The 21,637-nt window shown below is 53.5% G+C and overlaps 7 protein-coding genes across 7 annotated transcripts; 3 read left to right on the top strand and 4 right to left on the bottom strand.

The window, feature by feature from the left end:
* Window positions 1–357: 357 nt before the first annotated feature.
* Window positions 358–1,112, top strand: QBC33DRAFT_598386 (uncharacterized protein; the record flags this gene model as incomplete). Its single annotated transcript, XM_060431969.1, has 2 exons — window positions 358–459; window positions 582–1,112. 2 exons carry the CDS (start codon window positions 358–360, stop codon window positions 1,110–1,112), a joined length of 633 nt encoding a protein of 210 aa, XP_060279718.1.
* A 2,028-nt stretch (window positions 1,113–3,140) lies between these two features.
* Window positions 3,141–6,642, top strand: QBC33DRAFT_246091 (apple-like protein). The gene is made up of 4 exons (XM_060422954.1): window positions 3,141–4,046; window positions 4,128–4,442; window positions 4,505–5,529; window positions 5,600–6,642. The coding sequence occupies exons 1-4, from the start codon at window positions 3,570–3,572 to the stop codon at window positions 6,531–6,533; spliced, it is 2,751 nt and encodes a 916-aa protein (XP_060279717.1). The 5' UTR covers window positions 3,141–3,569; the 3' UTR covers window positions 6,534–6,642.
* Window positions 6,643–6,681: 39 nt separating this feature from the next.
* On the bottom strand, window positions 6,682–8,118 carry QBC33DRAFT_459372 (uncharacterized protein; the record flags this gene model as incomplete). Its single annotated transcript, XM_060424925.1, has 3 exons — window positions 6,682–7,129; window positions 7,185–7,311; window positions 7,386–8,118. The coding sequence occupies 3 exons, from the start codon at window positions 8,116–8,118 to the stop codon at window positions 6,682–6,684; spliced, it is 1,308 nt and encodes a 435-aa protein (XP_060279716.1).
* A 195-nt stretch (window positions 8,119–8,313) lies between these two features.
* Window positions 8,314–13,022, bottom strand: QBC33DRAFT_573402 (kinase-like domain-containing protein; the record flags this gene model as incomplete). Its single annotated transcript, XM_060430699.1, has 8 exons — window positions 8,314–8,664; window positions 8,732–8,821; window positions 8,891–9,474; window positions 9,531–9,624; window positions 11,403–11,516; window positions 11,628–12,277; window positions 12,353–12,428; window positions 12,501–13,022. The coding sequence occupies 8 exons, from the start codon at window positions 13,020–13,022 to the stop codon at window positions 8,419–8,421; spliced, it is 2,376 nt and encodes a 791-aa protein (XP_060279715.1). The 3' UTR covers window positions 8,314–8,418.
* Window positions 13,023–13,837: 815 nt separating this feature from the next.
* Window positions 13,838–14,438, bottom strand: QBC33DRAFT_246076 (uncharacterized protein). The gene is made up of 2 exons (XM_060422953.1): window positions 14,145–14,438; window positions 13,838–14,073 (listed from the first exon to the last, which is right to left on the bottom strand). Exons 1-2 carry the CDS (start codon window positions 14,376–14,378, stop codon window positions 13,993–13,995), a joined length of 315 nt encoding a protein of 104 aa, XP_060279714.1. The 5' UTR covers window positions 14,379–14,438; the 3' UTR covers window positions 13,838–13,992.
* A 2,383-nt stretch (window positions 14,439–16,821) lies between these two features.
* Window positions 16,822–18,407, top strand: QBC33DRAFT_549859 (Zinc/iron permease). The gene has a single exon (XM_060429004.1). The coding sequence runs from the start codon at window positions 17,032–17,034 to the stop codon at window positions 18,163–18,165; it is 1,134 nt and encodes a 377-aa protein (XP_060279713.1). The 5' UTR covers window positions 16,822–17,031; the 3' UTR covers window positions 18,166–18,407.
* Window positions 18,408–19,367: 960 nt separating this feature from the next.
* QBC33DRAFT_549854 (ClpP/crotonase-like domain-containing protein) lies at window positions 19,368–20,964 on the bottom strand. Its single transcript, XM_060429003.1, has 6 exons — window positions 20,523–20,964; window positions 20,323–20,453; window positions 20,230–20,259; window positions 20,016–20,132; window positions 19,757–19,934; window positions 19,368–19,656 (listed from the first exon to the last, which is right to left on the bottom strand). The coding sequence occupies exons 1-6, from the start codon at window positions 20,737–20,739 to the stop codon at window positions 19,535–19,537; spliced, it is 795 nt and encodes a 264-aa protein (XP_060279712.1). The 5' UTR covers window positions 20,740–20,964; the 3' UTR covers window positions 19,368–19,534.
* Window positions 20,965–21,637: the final 673 nt, after the last annotated feature.

Below are 21,637 nucleotides of genomic sequence, written 5' to 3'. Positions count from 1 at the left end.
ACCAGAACAGAGACGAGCTTCTAGTCACGTGTGGTGGATTCCCAACGGAGGAAGGGGCATTTCAACCAGAAAAACGGCGAAACCACGACCCAAGTCAAAGTAGGATGACTTCAGCCCCAGTGATAGCGCTGTGTCATCCTAGGCATGCCTAACTGGGATACAGAGATGGCGGACTTCGAGGTGATAGCGGCGCATCTGTTGCCATTTCTGGACAAAGTAGAAGCTGTCACAGTAGATGGATGTTGGCTGTCCTGAGTGAGGACCACGCCGCAGAAGGTGAGGAGACGGTGAGAGAGAAAATAAATCCCCCCTTACATTCCCCTCCAATTATACATCATTGAGAGAAAGTCGGTCAACATGTTCCTCACCCAGCTGGGTCCGCTGGCCATCAGGAAGGGTGTGCTATACAATGACGACAGCCTCTGGGGGCGCCACTGGGCCTGCAAGTGCGCTGGCTGCGTTCGTCCGCGTCGAGCATTACGTTGTTTTCGAAGTGGCCTAGTGCAGCAGAGAGTGCCAGACATGGCACTGGGATTCTCACAAGGCCCCTTGTACTGGATTGCTAACCGTCAATGCACAAGGTTAACTTCATTCTCAAGAACATAGCTCGCGTCATCCACTGGCGTCTGAGAGTATTAGCCTCGGGCTCGATCACACCCTCGCTAGAACAGGAAGACGTGAATTCTTTCCGCAACCACGAGATCATCCGAGTCGCTCTGCCGTCTGGGGTCCAGGCCGCCATTGACCCCACGGGAATCCAGTTTGGATGGAGAGACTATCTAACACCGTGGTCGGCATTCGCGCGGCATCGAATCCACCGCATCAAAGAAGAAGCACCGTGCAGGTCCATACACCAAGATCGTGTTCTGCCCACTGGACCGCTGGGCGTGTCTCAGACAGCATGGCGGGGACCGACGTGCGCTGCACGTCGGCGCGAGAGAGAGTCGTCGAACAGGTCACGACTGCTTGGAAAACGAGGGATGGATGGCGGATATGGCGGCGTTTCCGGACTTTTGAGATTGAAGGACTCATCCTTCAGCAAGGCAAGGACGGTGCTGCTCTCCAGAGTAAAAGATGTGATTAACAAGCAGGCAGGCATCAGGGGGAGTTGAAACGTCCAAGACTGGACTGTGGTGGAGGATATGCGCACACCACAAAGCTGACAGCAGATGTGTGCTGAGGAAGGTTGGATATTTTTGGAGGATGAGGCTTGATGGCAACACCACAGAACTCCAAGGTATTGGAGTTGTGACACCGGCTGTGATTCGATTGCCCAACGCAGGGCTGGGATATCCCTCATAACTGGAATGCCAAATGCCACGGAAAGATTCGAAAAGAAGGCTACATCGCCCAGTTCGATCTTCTTCCCCTTTGCCTTAAAGTTGTAGATTTCGCAGACAACGAAGCTCAAGCAATGAAGAACAACAGCGTCTGAAAAAGGAAGGAAAACAGGGGGGAGATACCTCCTTGTGGAATGGAAGCCATGACGCAGCTGCTGCCAATTACTGTAGAAGCTGCCGTCTCCACCCCTCCCCCTGATGCCGGAAGGGTTCCGCCTCGTGGCCACCCTGTAATTATGATCGCGAATGTCTCGATTTAGCATGATCGACGAGGGATTCTGAACCTCGAGGTTACCAGCCCAGAAAACTCTTCCACATGCCACGGAGGACCATGACAATCTCGCGGCAATTTTTTGAGTTGCCCACACGATCGATCGCCGTGCATTCGTGCCATTCTCGTAAGTCGGGGTGTTCCCTAAATATTATGGAATGTTCTGATCACCGACTGCCGGTAACTGGGAGTTCTTACAATTTCTCGGAAATTGCCTCGAGTGCCTTCTCTAGGTGTAGATCCCGCCGCCTCACCCAAGCTGCGTCGTTGGCGAATCTCTTCTTGGAAGCCATCCCAGGTTGCCGGAACAGTGTGAGCATCACCTCGCTCCCACTTTATCATGAAAAGGAGATTTCATACCCCTGCAGCTCTTCCCCTCCCTTGGTTACCATGCAGGGAGAGCTCATTTTACTGCCAAAAATAGGCCTAACTACATTCGAATATCTCTGAGCGGGTCAGCCGACAGATATCTCCGTGTACCTCCGGAGACACACGTACGTCTGCATAACTGTTGACACTTTCGGGCTCCCAGAGCATCTGATGCATATCTTGGATACAGGTGATTGTCTGAACTTCCATCATGGGAACGCAGCTTGTATTAGGCCTATCGCTGAATATTGTTGAGAATGCGGACGAGACACGGCTGCCAGCTTCAAGCATTATACTGGCTCGATCGCGAGCATGAAATTTTGGCTTTCTCTACCCTGGTACTAGTTTTCTGGGGGGAGAGCTGCCCCCTAACCAGTCCATGCTTTAGGCTCCCATCCGTGCCGCCTTCCTGGAAAGGACAGTGCCATTGGCCATTGGCCATTCGCCTCCAATGCGAGCAATTTGCCCCAAGATGCGCGAGTGCCTGCACCAGGTAATTAACGAGGAATCCGGGAGCACAGCAGCACCTAACGCTGTAGACTGCCATATTATGTCTCTGGGATACCCGGTCCCGTCAAGGGTAATTGGGCCTCGGGAACTATCCAGATGCACGAGTCTAGACTCATAATCAGGGAGGTGGAGACGACGCCCACTGAGCTGCTCATGTGACAGGCTTACACTGCGGAATAGATTTCCGCCGTACTGGAACCGCCGATCGGCGAGGATTTATTAGTTAGTGTACAATAATATTGAAGTCGAATAATCAAGCCCTTCTTGCGCGGTTCCTCAAAAACGGCAAAAACGGCAATGACGGCAATGACACAGGGATGCGGAGGCTACAATCCTGCGCGGCCAATTCATGTGGCTGCATATTCTCATCTCCTGTCATGGTATTCCCGCGGCAAAACCTGAGCTAGTAGAAGCCCAGCCCGGAGGCTCTTCCCACGGACCTCGGAAAATTGGTTCTCAGCTTGCGGTGGGTTTCCTCATTGGTAACTTTGCGGAGGATTGGCGAATCACAGCGTCCGCTTGGTGCCATCTCTGTGGCTTGGCGCCATCTTTGTGGCTTGACGCCACCAGCTGAAACTGCCACTATAACAACATAGAGTTAGCGTAAGGCTGGGACCGCAGCGGCAAGGCTTGTTCATTTTAAGCTAGAGAGAAAATTGACAATAGCTTCCTTTCTTCAATGATCTAAACCAATTACCTGGCACCCTGGCGCTAGATTCCATGAACAGTCGATAGTCCAGGGCCTGACCAGAATAGCCCCTGAAGTCAAATATCTAAACCAATCACTTGGCACCCCTGGCGCTAGCGACAAACAATAGTCCGTACGCATCGAGCCTCACAAGAATACGACGTGTTATGGGTAAGTTTGCCCCGGGGTCAGGTATCCGTGCTCACTTAGGGGGCGAAAACGTTTGCTCCAGACTGCGTTGCTTCGCATAGTCAGTAATCTAAATCAATCACTTGGCAAGGGCAGGTGGAATGCTGGATAATAAAAAGCACCATGTTCCTCGTCAAGAAATAATCTTGCACAGGCGAGCAAAGATAAATCCTGTGGCAAGCCGGTTTCTATCCAGTGCAACATGTTGCTTCATCACTTCCTGGCGCTGACAGCGTCATTCAGCCTAGCCTCTGCCAAATGCGTTAGCCGAACCACCGGCGGCCCGGACAACACCATCAGTTCGGCCAGCACCGGCAGCCCGGTCAGCACCGACGTCCCCGTCAGCACCGAAGACAACCCGGTCAGCACCGACAGCCCGTCCAGCACCGACAGCCCGTCCAGCACCGCCAGCCCGCAAGCCACCCAAATATGTCAAGCCTACGGATCTAGGTCGTCGCAAACTGAAGCAATCCTCACTTCTACCCTGCTTGTCGACAATAGCTTCAGCGGATGCAGTGCGCTTTGCAGCACGACATCGGGTTGTCAGAGTTTCTCTATCCAAATCGAAACCGGCGGCGCGTGCAGCCTGTACGACAGCGTTCTATACACAGATTTCATTCCAGGCTCGAGCGGTCCGACCATCTTTTTCGATGCTGACTGCCCGGAGCCTGTGGTCTCGGTGAGTGAATCATTCATTGCCTTGCCCTCCAAGTTCAAGTGTCCTCGAATGAGTTGAGCTGACAAGACTTTGCCTATCCAGGGACCCTCTATATCTCCGTACACGCCGTCCACTACCTACGCTTCTGTGCCCACCGCCCCGGGATCAGTAGCGACATTCTCTGCATATGTATCCCCGACCATCTTGTCAACAGACAGTCCGCCATATACTCCAACCGGTCCGCGGGAGACGCCGACCGATGACAACGAATTCATCGCGACGTACACATACACCGAGTTCCAACTCACCGTGGAGGCCACGGGATCACCGCCAATCACGACTGGCGTCCCTCATCCTACCGGGACGGACTTACCAGATCTGCCGTGCATGGTATCGCCAGGGCCGCAGGCACCGTTTGTAAGTCGACGCATGACTCAATCTTGGGGATCCTGAAAGCTCACTCATCATCATCGTCACAGAGCGTTCTCAACGAAAACTTCTTGCCCATGGTCAGCAGGACCAACTCGATTGGTCCTCTGTTACAGCCCACTGAAGCGCCTGCTGCGGATGACCCCATCCTCAACCCGGAGACGTTCACCTTGCCTGCCTTTTATCTCCAAGCGCCCGCAGGCGTTTCGGGTGTGTATGACCTGGTATATGATGGGGATACACCTCAATATGTCGGCATGACCACCGACGGAGAGGTTGTTCTCGTGGACGCGTCGACAGGACCGACTTTCAATGGTGGCAATGTTGTTACATCCATCTTCAACGTCGACTGCCTCGGCGCCATCCACATCACATACGGCGGCTCGAGCTACACGTGGTCCACGGATGGACAGTCGTGCACAATAGTGCAAGCGTCGACGCCCTCGAACAACATGAAGGCCCTTCCCGTCACCATCCCTGAGGTCCACGAACTGCTCAAGGACCGCAAGCGTACGCAGGAGCTTGCGGAGACGCTCATGAGGCGGGCAAAGCTGCAAGAGCGGGTGAATGCGGATTTCAACGCCCCGCAGTGTCCCTCTACGCCTCCCGGCCTGGTCTCCAAGACAAAGCAGGGCTATGAGATGGACCAAGGCAACTTCTGCGACAACCCTCACCTCTCCGAGTACTGGGGACTCAGTCCATTCTCTTTCGACGGATCCTGCATACTTCAGAGTCTTTGCTACGATCAGTGCGAGGATTTCAGCTGGGTGGGTTGCAACGCCATCTTCGCCTACTCGATGCTTCTCTCGTGCGCGAAAAACTTTGAGAACTGGTGGGAGGTGCTAGAGGCCGTCGCCTGTGCTGCGCAAGCAGGCTACTTCACGGGCGTCGCTGCAACTCAAACGGGTCGCGATCTCTACTACAAGGCTCAGGACTCCATGTGCTACTGCTTCTGCTCCAACCCTCCTGATACGTGCGTCTTCACCGATGGCTCTTTCTACTGTGCTGATATACACGGCACCGACAACAACAACTGCGGCAACTGTGGAAGGCAGTGCGGCGCGAACTCGGCCTGGTTCGTAAATCCCCGTGTTCCTTCCAATGTTTTTGTCCAAAGCAAAGTGCTAACTCGACTCTTCTTCTAGCCATGGTGGAGTCTGCGGATGCCCACGAGACCAGTGCGGTACAACATGCCTCGACTTGCGCAACAACCCCAACAACTGCGGCCGCTGTGGCAACGTCTGTGACCCACAGTACTGCATCGGCGGCGAATGCTACGTGCCAAGCCCGGACGAGTGCGCACCCGAGCAAAGCGTCACAAACTACATGTTCGACACGTTCACGTCCACATGGGCCAACTGGACCATGGCTGCCTACCCGGGTTCCACCCTGGGAACTGACATTGTGTTTGGGGCCAGCCGGTACACCCCGCAGACCGGAAGCACTGTCTACGCACTTTCGGTGACGATGAATGACTTGCCGGCCGGGGGCCGTCATGCGGCCGTGACTCAGAAGAAGGTCAAGATGTGCCCGGGTTTCGTGTACGAGCTCACCTTCAGCATGGGTTACGTCAACCAAGTCAATGACGGCGCGGTTACCAGCAACGCCGACTGTACGGCACGGTGGTTGACTGGACCGCCGAGCGCCTGGAACGTCAACGACAATTTCCAATCCTCGGCCAGCTATTCGATCGGGGCGAGTAACCCTACCTACGCGACATTTGGACCGTGGACTCTCAACGTAAAGGACGGCGACGCGGGAGTGACCAAGAACAAGGCGAACCTTTACATTGACTTGACGGCTGTTATTTCCTGCAACACCCCTCTCGGCGGCACTGGTCATTTCATTATCACCGACGTGGAGATGAAGCCGGTGCGTCAAGTGACGAAAAGATCTCCTACGATCGGTGAGCAAACGGCCGGTCTTGCCTTGGAGCAACGAGGCAGCAGTGCTACCAACATTTCAGCGGCACTGGCGCCCTATTATCCGGCCCAGGGAGAGGGTGAAGAGCTCGTTGAGACCTTCAACTTGGGTCCCGCCGTGAAGGGGAGAAGGAGCTGGGCCGCTGGCTCGGTGTAATTTTGGCCCGTGACAACTATACAGTAGTTATCCTTTGTGTAGACATTCATTTCATGTGTATCAGTTATTAATATAATTACTCTCCGGGCCATTCTTCAGCTCGCGATAGTCCGTTTCTTCTGATTGCCCTTTTTGGAGGCTACTAAGCTCAACCCTCTTCCCGGCCAGCATGTAAACGCGACCTCCAACTCCAATGCACCTCCGGATCCTCTAAGAGTCTCCGCATGCTCTCCTCAAACGGTCTGCCCTGTCCCCTAAACCGGAGCCCCCGATCGAGACACAACCTGGCATACTTCACTGCCCGCGCCGCGTCGCCCACGCCGCTCCACTCGATCGCAGCCCGGTAGAGGGCCTCGTGCATGCGTCCCGCGGCACCCTCGAGCTCGAAGAGCAGCACTAGCAGCTCCGCCTTTGCCGGCGTCGCGGTCGAGCTGTCAGAGTAGTCGTCGAGCTCCGCCCGCAGTCGGTGGATCTGCGCGATCCGGCTGTCGGACTCGGCGGCCAGATGTGCATCGGCGGTGCAGCGCTTGCATGAGCAGTGGAAACCCCAGTGCGTATGCAGGTAACCTTGTCTCTTTGAGCGTGGCTGGAGAACGCTGAGGGGGGCGGTTAGTCGACCTTGGAATCGGGGGTTAACAACAATAAGCTTACTCGATGTATGACACGGAGAGCTCCTCTCCCGGCGAAATATCGGTGGCGGCAATGACCTTAAGAGACAGGGTGGTGTGGTCGAAATAATATCCACAGTTTGGCTGACAGTCATGATTGAGCCGGGAAACTAATTACTCATCGACACAAGGTCAGCATTCCGGCATGGCATGGTGTAATTCACGAGCCATTTTATGCACGCACCCTCGGTGAAAGTCGAGTAGAAGTCTGATTCGCCGTCATTGACACTCGTGCGAAAAGTGTTGGTTGTAAAGATCTTGTGCACCAGATCGGTATAACCGTTGGCGCCATCGTGAGTTGATAGATTTAGGAATCGGTCCCGATGCACAGGGGGCAGTGGCTCGACGGCGCGCGCGAGAAGATCGGCCAGATTCTCCTTGCTCATCCCAGGATATGCTCTTCCGTCGACCATGACGGCTGGTCTATGTGCCATGATGCGTTGGCCAGCCCGGATTGGACGGGTTGCGATCAAACCAATCCCCTTGCCCGGTATTGCGACGTCCCTGTATGGTAAGGATGACTCTGACAGTACCTGGCTGGATGAATCGTCAACACGCTCTCTGAACGCTGATTCTGATGCAAGTTTTGCGAATCTTTCAGGTGTGGTGATGAGTGACACGCTTTCGCCTTCATTGAGGGATGACTGAGTATATGCGCAAAACTGGACCCCCTCAAATCCATGACATTGGGTGTCTTGTATCCATCGCGATTGTTCGGATATTGGCACATCAGTGACGCTCCGATTACTTCCCACGGTAGGTACAGTGCATATGGCTGAGTTGGGCGCGTATAGCGAGGGGACAATGGAGGAGGCGGGTGAATGTCTGAGAGCGCAAGTGTCGTCTCCTCCAGCAGCTACACTTATCAGCGGGAGCCACAACAAACTCGACCAATATCTTTGTATTATCGATGCCATTTTATTTTGCTTTTGTGTTAACATGGCAGCTCTGGTGTTTCTCGAAAGGCATAGGCAGTTTGGGGGATATCTGAGGTAAGGGACACGATCTGTGCGTGAGTCGAGGATCATGTTTCAAGATTCCCCCAAACTTGTTCCACCCCATCGACTCTGTAACAGCCAGCAAATATCCAGAGGAACTATAAGTACTGCAGTCTGTGCGCAGGGAATTGCATCTAATTAATCTACGATCCTTACCAATCCCAATCTCAATCCCATTCCCCATCCTATGTAATACACCTTGTCGAGATGCCCTTGAGCTTAGACACGGCAATGGTCGGGTTTTTCTCGTCTCCTCGCCCGTCGCACCAGAGCCAGCACCCATCCTTTTAGGTCCTTCCAGAAATAGTACAGAGACAGCACAATGGCAGTGAGGCCACCCGACAAAGGAAAGAAGATCCACCACAAGGGCGCAAGAATTCTCGTGTCGCTTTGGCTACCCCCTCCGTCGCCGGAGTCGGAACCAGAGTTTGGCTGCCAGTTGAAGACGCCCATTGCGAGGAATGCCTGTTGTTGGTGTCAGCGTGTCTGCGATTATGTACCGGTAGGGTCAGTAGTCTGGTATTGGACTTACACACACAAACGTGGCCGGCAGGAAGAACATGGTCAGCAACGCAACAGCTTTCATCTTGCCCGTCTCTCGTCTGGCGATGGTGGCTATTTCCTGCGCTCGCTGTCAATATGCCACTTTTTGATGGGCTTTGTGACAGGGGTCGGTCCTTAAATTACTTACCACCTGAAAAGCCAACCCTCCAGTGGCCAATACCCCATTGCAAACCCTTATCCTCGCCTCGTATTCCCTCACCAACCTGTAGAGATACGCTCTCGGCTCCAACAAGGGCAATTTCTTCTTACCCGCCACATCTAGAGGATCCACCATCTCGTTTGGGAAGTCGTTCCCCATGCACTCCCTCAACCCCACAATCTCCCCCTTCCACAACTCAAGCTGATCCCTCAGATGCGTCACCTGCCCACAAATTCGCACCAGGCCACCGGGGTCCTCCTCATTCCTCCAGGCGTAGCGAGTCGAATCATGATTCTCGCTGACGGCGAAGTTCTCCACGAGCCTGAGCATGTTCATGCTGTGGCTGGTAACAGCATCGAATCGGTGCTTCTTTTCGATTTCGAGGAAGGTATTGATTAGCGTGAAGGGCTGGAGGGCGCCCATTCCTGCGAAACCGAGGCGGTAGTGGATAGTGCCCATCTGCTTGGGCTGGCAGCCCAGGAAGACGGCATAGAGACGCTCGACGGTGGGAAAGTAGGTGATGGAGAGGGCGAGATCCGGGTGGAGGGACACGGAGGTTCGGAGAATGTACGCTAGTAAGTGTTGGGAGGGAGAGTCAAGAGTTATAAGTGGGATATAGGTTGCTTACAGACGCAGGGCACGGCATCGCCACTGTCTTGTGGGATTGCGCACGCGATGCGGCAGATGGAATGGACGCTCCGATTGACGATGATCTGCAGCGCCTGGTGGATGTAAAACCGGGACACAACTCTCCTAAATATGTCCTCTTGGATTGGAAGATGCTTGAGCTTCGCAGGATTTGGGATGTTATTTGTACTACCCTGGCTAGGAGGGTAGGACGGAAACAAGCTGTAATTAAGGCGAAGGGCCGAAAATGTAAGTCGAGTCTGTTCAAGCAAACAGCAAACATCCTGAAGTGGTTTGTGACTTACATGATGGATACAGATGGTTTATCTGTGTGATTGCTGACATTGCTGACTTCCGGGACCTTTTGCTCCCGTAGGGTTAATAGGTGAGTCACTTCCCCGGGGGGGGGGGGGGGGGGGGGTAGGGGGGTTTAGATGCTGTGCACTTACCGCGTTTAGTTCTGCATCCCAAGCCTCTTCGGTCTCCAAATGCCTCGAGTGTATTTCTTCTTCATACTCAGGATGGGCAACACTTGGTGAATATTGAATGCTCGTTGCTATTGGCCAAACCGGGCTTTGCTGTTTCTTGGGTGGCTTGATGGGACTCCCAAACAACTGTGTTTTGTCACCTGGGCCGTGGTATTTAAAGTCGTCGTATTGGTGGTTGCGAAATTCAGGTCCTTTCCATAACAGATCCATTTTCCAGCGTTGGGTTGAGGCGCCCTGGACGGGAGGTTGAGGGGAGCTTTGCCAGGCCTAATTATGTATTGTACTGTACATACAGACGGGTGACACGGATCTTGGCTCCTTTTCTACTCGCACTCGTGAAGCGGTGCTGGCATTCTGAACTACCTACCTATCCCAAAGCATGCCAGCTGGCAGATACCAATAGGTGTGGCAACGTGTAACCAGTCATTGACCTGCAGCCCTACTTGTTTGGGCCGCAACCACAGCAGCCCGAGTGCACTAACCGCATCGTGCAGCTCATCATTTGGCTACAGGAGATCGTGAAGCATCAAAAATAGGTGGACAGACTCAACCAGAGATTTGTTTTCCATCGGTACCACGGAGGACCGACCGGGCGGCTTCTTTAAGCTCGGGCTCGAACCCCAAAACCTCAACGCGGACACCATGTGCTTCGGGAACAAACCATCGGCATCACCATCGCCGCCCGCGCCAACGAGGCCCGTGCGGCCAGAGGTGGTACACTCGCGGTCCACCACAGGTCCCAAGCGGAGTGGGCAGCAGCCAGTATCCAGGCTTCCCGTTAGAGCATTCCCTCTTGAGATGGCATATGCCGACCTGGATGGCATCTGGAAGGTCTTGGACTCCATTTATGGCGGCCGTGACGGGTATCATCTCTCGGTGGGTTCTCGACGGACAATCGCAAGTAATTATAACAAGTTCCTTCGCTAATGTGCTAATCTTTCCGTCGTCCAGGTCTTGGGAGACAAGTATGTTCTGCGAGCCCGACGCTCCTTGAGCCTAGTAAGTGGTGAAATTTCAGCTCCAAGGCCCGAACACCTTGGTCTAATAAGACGTGCCGGAACAGAGCGAGGCAGAAAGTGTCAGGGTTTATGGGTATCGTCATTATCCGCAGCACAACTAGGGCTATGAGCGTAGCTACTACAAGATCAATATATACAAGGTTGCATATTTTGCAGATTTTATTGCCTCCTGTACGTCTCTTACACCAAGACCCACTCGGCAATACAATTCTGCCTTTAAGAGGCCTGCCGTTGTCTCCTAGATGTATATTCCTCTTCCCAGTCAGTGGGCCTCGGGCGTGTGTCAGTGTGATAGCCCTTGTTGCGTTCCGCGGCATTTTTCATCTCGTCAAGACATCGCACCACGGGCCCGATCCGGTACCTCACATTACCATTATTGAGATCCTCGTGGTTAACCACGAGCATGCCGTCCTTGATGAGGTCGAGGAAGTCTCGTATGAACTGTGTGCATTTCGGATGTTCGAGGAGTTCCTGGATACGCTGGGGTTGTAATTACTTCTTAGTAAACCGCGTAGAGACCTCTCTCGTTCCTCCTCTTCGCCAAGATATGTAATTTACTCATTGCTGGAGAGAACTCAAATTGGTACTCACCTCTTTCACCGCTGGGTTCACACTGGCCTGCCGATTCTGCTTGTCCCTAACAGTAACACGATTTATGATGTAAAACGTATCCGAGGGAATATCGTTGTCATCTCTTTCGGCAACTTTGGTGAGACGCTCTTGTGAAAAGTCTCCCGCTCCTGGGCCTAGGACGATGTAGCTGACGAACTCGAGAAACACGCAGCCGAGACTCCAGATGTCAAAGGCGCGCGACTTGGTTGTGCCTAGTTGGGACTCGGGGGGACGGTAAGTTTTAGTGTGGGCGCCGAGTATGGCGGCCGATCTGGATTCAGTGTGGTGGAATGTGGAAATTCCGAAGTCGGCGAGCTTTAGGATGTCGTTCGGGGAGGTTTGGGGAGCTGAGGAGCCGAACCACAGAATGTTTTCGGGCTTTATGTCCGAATGGATTCCGTAAATGGCCTCAGGCGTGTCCTGGCTTCCTTGTGAGCCCGCCTCCATACTGCCAGCGGTGTCTATCTGGCCGACTCTTGGATCAATACCATGCACTATTCTGAGAGCTTGGGAGATGCCGAGACATTGCTCTAGGGCCCACTTGCTAAGGTCTTCCTGTGTCCCGTTATGGCTGGAAGCCCAGGAGTTTCGCAGGTTCCCAGTGGCGAGCGGGAAGACCAGGAGGTACTCTGTGGGGTATGTGAGTTGACCAAGCAGCTCCACAGTAAAGAGCAGTTCGATGATGTGTCCGTGAGGGCGCCTACTAAGCCGTTCGAGATTCGCAACCTCGTGCCTGAAGTCGTCGGCGTTGTCCGACCTGAGATGCTTGACGGCGAAGCGCTGGGTAGAAATGTTAAAACTATACTCGCGCAAACATAGGTAGGTGGCGTGTTAGTCGGGGTGGATGCCTACCGAGTGACTGAATCTATTGTGGGCTGCGTGGATCTTGACACGCTTAACCTCGCCGTAATGGCCGGCCATGACACTTCCTGGCAGATTCCCACTGCGGATTTCCTTGAACGGCAGAGGTCGAAGATATGGGACAGAGTAGTGGCTGGCCGTTTGCCCATGAACGCTCGGTGCAAACACTGGAGCCAGAACTCTCAATTGGGATTTGTAGAGCTCCTGCCTGTCGGCTAGGTCCCAACCTTGTGCCTCAAGGAACTGCAAAGGCTGTTCTTTGTCCCGGGCCGAGTAGAGTCGCTTGCGGTGATCTTGCACGAGCGGGAGGTCGCCGTTGTTGATCTTGTTATCGAGAAACTGCTCTAGCTGTTTGAACTTTTTCATGATAATGAGAATCGCGAGGATCCGATCGTAGGCCACTTCATCTCCCTTCTCAAACTTCCTCTCACAGCTACGACCGCATATATCACGTGAGAGCTGCTCGTAGTGAGACTGTTGAAGCTCGCTATCTCCGAGGCAAGCGGGAAGCATCGCTGCTACAGCCTTCTCGTTTAGGATTTTGACTAGTTCGTCGATTGGGATATATGCAGTCGCACGCGTGTAGCCCGGTTTGGTGGCTTTCGTAAGAGCATCTCGGGCTCTCTGCAACTCCGCTAGCGGTGAGAGATCTGCGGTTGCGTCAGACTCTGTCGAGTAGCTATGGTCATCTTGTCGGTTTGTAACCCCCTGACTGCGCGATGGGGTGGTAATGCTGGTGCTGCTGGATTGCACTTGGGCTGGGGTAGTGTGAGTTGAGCCTTGGTTCTGGTCAGGGCTCTGCTCACTGGTATCGGTGTGGTTGTATTCTGAACCACTCTGGCCTGCCCTTTCTCTCTCACTCTCTGCTACCCTTTCTCTCTCACTCTCTGCTACCCTTTCTCTCTCACTCTCTGCTACCCTTTCTCTCTCACTCTCTGCTTCCATTTCTCTCTCCCTCTCTGCTGCCCACTCTCTTTCCCTCTCTGCTTCCATTTCTCTCTCCCTTTCTGCTGCCCAATCTCTTTCCCTCTCTGCTGCCCACTCTCTCTCTCTCTCTGCCGCCTCTTGTCTTTCTCTTTCCCTCTCTGCTGCCCTTTCTCTTTCCCTCTTCCTTTTTCTCTCTCTTTCCTTCTCCCTCTCCCTTTCCCTTTCCTTCTCCTTCTCTTCCTTCTGTTTACTGAAATTGCATCCCATTTTATCCAAGATGTTGATTAAGAGTCGGTTTTTGGTGCTGTAGAACAGGTGAGTCCCAGATGAGCAGTCATATTCGTGGATAGCAACTGGCCAAAAGCAGAGTTTCAAAAGGCGGTTGCTTGGGTAGGAACGGGCCCGAAGGTGGGGGATATTTAGCTGCTGGGCATATGCATTTGCAATGCGTCTATTGGCTACTCAAAAAGAGACCAGGGCCACGCAAATGCCCGCCAGAGAGAGCACCCAGTGATGTTGATGTGTCCAAGCCACTTTTGACCCACAGAAGCCCTCTTCATTTTCTTGCCTTGTTCCCCCTCTTCGGCTGTTTCTGCGCGCTCGGAGTCGATTTGACCAAGACTTGGTCTCTCTCAGGCTGGGGGTCAATCAGCATCGAACACATGCCCCAGATCTAATTACCCCTCACGAGGGGCCAGCGCAACTCACATCTGTTAGCAGCCTGGGAGCATGCACAAGGTACCGATCGTTCCGCAACTCTACTCTCCATTTTCCCTTGCCAAACCTCCTTTGTAGCAGTGTCTTTAAGTTGCGTTCCATCACGCGGGCCGCTGGCAATTCCGTTAAAACCCATGGAACTGGTTGTGGTAGAGGCGGTTGGCTCTTTTGTCCTTTCTGTCCTTTCTGTCCTTTCTGTCCTTTCTTGCCGCCGCCGAAACACATGATAGCAACGAGTTGGTAGTTGGTGTGTTGTGAAAGAGGGCTTATGCTGTAAAGAGGATCTGGGCCTCCTCGCTTATCAGCCCAACTTGGGAAAGCGCTTCCTTAAATTCTCCTGGCGCTTGTGCCGCGCGGTCCCTTGATTGGTGGCATACATGACTGTGCCATCCGGAGCCCAGCACGTCTCGGATCGCGTGTGATTCGATGACACGCTCGGGCTACTGCATTACAGTATGACACGGGAGCAATTCCATCATGATACCACATTAAACCCCGGTCCCTGGCCAATTCTAAGCTGTCTGCATTTTTTTTATCGCGGTTCATTTGTTACCCCCTGAAAATGGGTGTGTCATGAATCGCTGCCTGAAAATACCTACCACCAGACAAGCTCAAATTCTTGATACTAAAAGGAAAAGGGGTGAAAAGTTGTGGCACGTGCAAGGTCACGTGGAGGGCGGACATTTTTCAGAGTACCTAACGTAGAGACGGCATGCAACCACGTACTCTTCCAATAAAGCCCTGATCTTCCTTCTTGTGTTTGTATTGTTGTTTTGCGCTAGCATGTGTTCCATAGGCAAGATGGCGGGTCAGTTCAAGCTTCTTGATCCCCATGGGAGAGATATGGCTTGCTCGTCGGGATGAACGAGGCCCATCGTTGGTGCGCGATCTTCGACGTGGTGGACAACAGACCACCATCGCAATGTCTACTCAAATAGCGAGCAAGCACCGAATTAGCAGCATTTATTCATGATAGAGAAGGCCTTACAAGTGTCTGCTAGACCCCCGACATGCAGTCAGATAATGAGGTGACACGGGTGGAGGACTTGAGCAGAAGACGGATGGATTACCATAATTCTCAGCTGGGGAGGAGGAAGTGTCAGACCACACGCGTGTGTTTGAACCATGGCGGCGGCTATAATTATGCTGCGAGTTGCGTAGGTAGTCGCTAGCACCATCCCTTGCTACACAGATGCGCCCATTTCCATATCTCAGCTTCCAAGGTAACTTCTTGTTGCTAAGTTCACCGCTGAGGATGATGTAAGGTATCACCTCCATGTGCCAGGGCTCGATGCAGAACTACGCCGGAATCCTCGCTTGCCGCTTCTTCCTAGGCATTGCTGAGGCTGGATACTACCCTGGTGTCTTGTATCACCTTAGCTTTTGATATCCAACCGAGAAACTACCACTGCGAATAGTGAGTCTGATGCTTCAGAGCCGACAAAGGACAATCTCCAGAATCTCTAGACTGATGCTAGCCAGGAATTCTTCAAGGGTTGCGGCATATTCGCGGTGACGATTAGTGGACTCCTGGGTGAGTGAAGTTTGCCTTTCTAACCGATGTGCCTATTTCTAATCGAAGCGACTAGCATCGGCAGGCCTGGCGATTGGGATTACAAACGTAAGCTATTACTCTTAGTTTGGAAGAACTCTAGGTATTATCGGAACTGTTGCTGACAGAATTGTTCCAGGCGTCCTGCCACTGCTCAATCGGCCTGCTTTGCGCCACCCTGGTTGCCGTATTATCCGCTTCATGGTATTTCGTTGCAAGGGAAGACCGGAAGGTAGTAAAATTGCAGAGTGGAGTGGGCGAGCCAGACACAGAGACTGGGGTCTGTGAAAAGACGGTGGCCGTCGCGTGAGCGAACTTGACCCAACTCTTCGGCTGATACCGGCGGGAGACTGCGAACCAGGAACTGGTCGATGTTGAGCAAGGAGGTCTGCACAGTGCAGAAAGCAGCGCCGGGCTAGGCTTTAATTACAGATGTAGGCATTGCCCAAACCGTTCTGGGTGTGGCTTTACCTAGCTTGTGGACCACAGGCAGACAGGTGTCGTCGGTCGTGGGGGTTGCCTGCTCCAGCTTGGACGAAGCTGAACTTTTGATTGCGTCCTTAGGTCCTTGGTGGCCACGTCCACATTTGCGACGTAAGGAATATCCATTTATTGATATTAGCGTAACGCTATGGTGCCTTGCGTGCGTGCATTGCGTCCGGGCCCAACCCGTTTCAGCAGACAGGAGTCGGGCGAGGTTACTGTGCCGCGAACAGCGCGAGCAGGTCCAATGGTAGTGATGAGCCGATCACCCGACCATACTGTGTAGGAGTTTCCACGACTTGAACAGATTCTAAAAATGGTCATCCACGGCCAATGAAGCTGAGAGAAATCCCATCTTGGATGGTTCGAGAACCTTGATGGCCTCGCTACCCACGCTTAAATCTTCCACGGCGGCGCTACACATGTATAAGCACATTGAACGGCAGCCAATTAGAGGTGAGGGTATTGCAAAGTCGCCGGCCATCAAGGTGCGCAACATGAACTTTGAAGGTAGTAGAACGGATTACTCCGTACAGTATGCGTAGGTAGGTAACTAGTGAGTGATATTGATGTCTCCGATAACCCCACGGCATAGACTCGGGTTCCTGCGAATCAGACGAACCGAACCAGCCATCTGGGACTGCTGAATTTTTCCATCGATCCTCCATCCTCCACCCTCCATCCCACGTTGTCCTCTTCATAAATGGTCCAGCTTGGCAGCTTGTCTTGGCCTCTTGTCTTCTGCGCCTCCTCCCGTCTTATGCTGTGTAGCCAAGATCTTGGTGTCAAAATAAGCTTTCACTCAACCTCGTCTCGTCCCATTCCGTCAATGCGTCACACGCTATGGACAACTCCACCTTTGACCCGACCAATGTCGACCTCGACACGGCCGATCCAACCCAAATCATCTGCTATTTATATGCCGGTGGCAATGACTACGACGGCCGCCTGGGGGCTCGCATCTCGGCTCTTTTTGTGATCCTCATTGTCTCGACCTACGCCACCTTCTTCCCCGTCTTGGCAACGCGTGTGAAGCGCTTCCACATCCCGCGCTATGTCTATCTGTTTGCCCGCTATTTCGGCGCCGGTGTCATTATTGCCACTGCCTTCATCCATCTCCTCGATCCGGCTTACGACGAGATCGGCCCCAGCTCATGTGTCGGCATGACCGGGGGCTGGGCCGTCTACAGCTGGCCCCCTGCCATCGCCCTGACTTCCATTATGGCCATCTTCCTCCTCGACTTTTTCGCCGAGTGGTATGTCGAGGGCAAATACGGCCATTCGGCTGTGCATCCGCACCACGATGTTGAGCACACGGTTACGGCAGGCGGTACAGCGGCGAGTGACGCTACACATGACGATGGCAATGGCCACGGGAACAACCAGGACCTCGAATCTGCCCACCAATCCCGAAGCGTATCCGAGAAAAAGCTCGACGTCGACGAACTGGATGTCCTGTCCGGTTCGTCAATAGAGATGGAGCGGGCATTCCACGAGCAAATCGCGGCCTTCCTCATCCTCGAATTCGGTGTCATATTCCACTCCGTCATCATCGGCTTGAATCTTGGCGTCGCGGGTGAGGAGTTTGCCCAGCTATACCCCGTTCTTGTCTTCCACCAAAGCTTCGAGGGCTTGGGTATCGGCGCCCGGCTGTCTGCCATCCCCTTCCCGCACCGCCTTCGCTGGATGCCATGGGCTCTGTGCACCGCGTACGGGCTGACAACCCCGATTGCGATCGCCATAGGCCTGGGTCTCCGGACTACATACAACGGTGGCTCCTTCACTGCCAACGTTGTCTCGGGTGTTTTCGACTCCATCTCGGCTGGTATTCTGATCTACACCGGGCTGGTCGAACTGCTGGCGAGGGATTTTCTGTTCAATCCCAACAGGACTCGAGACAAGAGACGTGTTCTTTCCATGCTTTTTTCTCTGTTGTTGGGTACTGGGGTGATGGCTTTGTTGGGAAAGTGGGCTTGAACGTACCGAGATGCCACGAAAAGGACTATGAGCCCTAGCAGAGTAGGATGCTAGAGGCGAGCAGCTGGAGACCAAGAAGGAAAAGGATACCCAACCTTAGTTAGAAACATACAGGACATTGCGACAGGATCTAGGATAAAGTCACGGGCAGTAATGATGGAATTTCTGGTTGCAACCCGACGTTGTCGTAATTGTAGTCTTAAAGACAGGAAAGAAAGAAATAAGCATCAGTTCTCCAGAAGGTATCCCAAACCACAAGACCACTCAACTCCTCTCCACCCGGCTCCTCCGCAAACCAACCCGCCTAACACTTCCCATTGTTTGGATCAATCCTGTAGCAGTATAACCGTGGTTCTGCTTGCTTCCATGGGCGCGGGCGCCCCTGTCCATCTCAAAATAGTATTCATCGTAGCTGATACCGGTCATCTCCTTCGTTGTTCTTGAGCACCATCTCCAACCTGTCCTTGCTGTTGTTCTCGGGAATGGGTAACAATAGCTGCCAAAGCGGCTAAAGGCGCGTGGAATCCTAATCCCGGCTCTGATTCGATCGCTAATGAGGGCTATGGTAATGTTGAGCGACGCAGTCTGCCCCACACCATATGCATCGAAGGATAATCGGATGGTGATTAGCCTGGTATGACTGCCTCCTTCAACGGCGTAAGTAGATACAACCGGGAGATGATCGCGGCCGAAGTCGGAAAGACGAGCTGCCACGTCCTGCTGGACCCCACTCTGTGATTGTACCGGCGGCTCCTCATTTCTTCATTGAGCGTGAGTTCCATGCATTCGGCGAGGATGCGTTGTTAATTAAGTGGCACCCTGACGTCCGTCCACGTTAACGGGACACCTGACGTAATGCTCCGAGACGCATCGAGCATGGCGCCGAATGACTAAAAAGTGCTAATCAGGTATCCACTAGCACAACTAATCCGTACTGGATCACTGATTTGAGGGGGTGGAGGAACCTTTTGTACTTCGAGGATTCGACTTTCGAGCTCTCGCAAGCAAACCTCACTCAATATCATGCTCCCTGGCAAAACCCCATCTCCCTCATTCTGCAGCGGACAGGGTGCATTATTATGGAAAGCTTCATCTTCCCCTATCTCCGGAACCGGAATGGAAGCGGATCTTGCTCCACAGCATATTGTAATGCTCATGCACTTTGCTCAGGGTGCAGCAGGTCTGTGCGTGGCAAGGTGTGACAGAGCCAGAGTTTGTATGCAGCATCACCAGCCACGCCGCGCATCGTCGAGTTGTAAGCTTAAGCAAAGCGGACGTAAATTTTATCAATAATTATCGGAAGCGACAGCCCAATCCACTAGGTAATTACGCAGCGAGATATAAAGAGGACGGGGAAAACAGAAAAGGCTCACTGCCATTGTGGCGGCCTCTTCTCAAGAAACGCAGAAACACCCTCGACCTTGTCCTTAGTACCAAACGCGAAATAATACATACTTCTTTCAAACTCATCATCCCTCCCCAAATCGTCAGCTGTGGGCCGGGGGGCAACATGGTTAGTAAGCGTGACAATGGCAACGGGACCCTTATTGACGGGGTGGGGGGGTGGGGGGGGGTTGGTTGCTAGCCTTACCGCGAGAGATGGTCTCTTTAGCAAGGGCTATTGCCGAAGAGCTCTGTTCTGACAACCGGGCCGCGACCTCAATAGCGTGACTGAGCACGGTCCCAGGCTCTGAGAGGCTGGCGACTAGGCCGAATGCGGAGGCCTCATCACCCCTGATGTGATCGCCAAGCAGGATCATCTTCATCGCCTAGGTTCCAACGAGGTTAGTATGTACATACATGGGGGAGCCACCCTGGTGGCGGGGCAAGGGTGCATCCCCCACACTCACTCGGAACTTTCCCACGGCATTGGTCAGTCGCTGTGTACCGCCTGCCCCAGGGATCAACCCAATGTTGACTTCCGGAAAGCCAAACTTTGCGGTGGCTGAGGAAAAGATCATGTCACACTCGGGATCGTCAGCTAAAAACGCCACACACAGGACACACAGGACACACAGGGGGGGCGGAGGGTGGGTTTGGGGTTTGCAAAATGTGACGACTCACCATGAGCGCAACCTCGAAGCCCCCGCCGAGCTAAGGCCGCCCCCCGTTAGCTTTCTCTGGTTCGACCAACGTCCTTGGCACCAAACTACCAACCGCCATGCCCTCCACCGCTGCGATGACGGGGACCTTGATGCTGCGCATGCCATGGCAGAGGTTCTCCAGATACCGGCATCGTCGGGCACCCTCTCCATCCATGCGGGCGATCTCCTTGATATCCGCTCCAGCTAGAGTTTCTGTCAGAATTCGCATTTTCATTTTCCTGCGAGGCGGGCGGGCGGGGTCACGATACTCACCTGAGAAAGCGGTCTCGTTCCCTGTGACCACGATGACTCTAACCTCGGGTTCCGACGATGCTTTGAGCAGCTCGTCGAGAAACTGCTGGATGAGGTGCTGGGAGAGCGCGTTTCGCTTCTCAGGGCGGTTGAAGGCAAGCACGCGCACCTTGGGCGTTGGTGCAGAGACGACGACGAGGCAAGGTTCGATTCCCTCTGCGGTGCTGCTGTGAGACATCTCGATCTGTTGTTGGCAGTTCTGTGACTGTCTGTGACTGTCTGTGACTGACTAGTCGGCAACCTCGTGATGGGGAGCGGTCAGCGCGGGATGGGATCTATGATGAAGTATTCCGTAGTCGACAGATATCCCGAACCAAAGTGTAGGTTTAGGTTACATGTGAACACTTGATTTTTTATGGAGGGGGCTGGGCCCCCCCTGGCTCCCGACGATCCTTTGATTAGGTAGCTCGTCGCTAGCGTGGTGTGTTGCAGATCCCGTAGGCCTTATGCCCAGATGATCGGCGTTGATCGACGCAGGGAGCGGTGGCCACTGCTGCTGGGCACCTCCAGCTGGGTACCCAATCAATGCTGGCGAAGATTGGGGAAACCTAAAGTGATAAGACGGTGCAAGACATGATTGGCTGTTCCGGCAACTAGGCTAGCGCCCAACGGGGCGAGCTATAAACTACTGGTACCTTGGAAAGACATGTCAAAATCCAAATTCCCTTTCCATACCAGCCTTTGGATCTAGGGATGGTCCAGAAGGTACCCGAGCTTTCTCCAGGGGTCGCGGGCCGAAAGGGCTGGATTCGCACGCCTATTTGCCAATGTTGAGGTCCAGAATCTCAGACACAAATTAAGCGCCTGTCATTTCTCCCTCGCACCGGGCACTTGTCACGGCTTCTGAACGCTTCCTCGGCCTCGGATTCAGCAGGACAGGGATTCGAATCTGGTGATCGGAAAAGGTCACACTGTTGGATGAGCCGTCGAGTGGAGCCGTGAATACTCCCGAGAAGGCAAGTGGGCGGTGTTTGCGGCGAACTGTTGCCGAACTGGTGGTAATTTGTGTGTTCAAACCTGCTGATGTCATCCTTACACCTTTTCTCGATATTGACATTCCGTGTAGCCCAGGAAAC

This window comes from Phialemonium atrogriseum (assembly GCF_030411735.1).
Source record: "Phialemonium atrogriseum strain 8032-3 unplaced genomic scaffold QBC33scaffold_31, whole genome shotgun sequence".
Taxonomy (NCBI): domain Eukaryota; kingdom Fungi; phylum Ascomycota; class Sordariomycetes; order Cephalothecales; family Cephalothecaceae; genus Phialemonium; species Phialemonium atrogriseum.
This window is presented reverse-complemented; position numbering and strand designations above follow the sequence as displayed.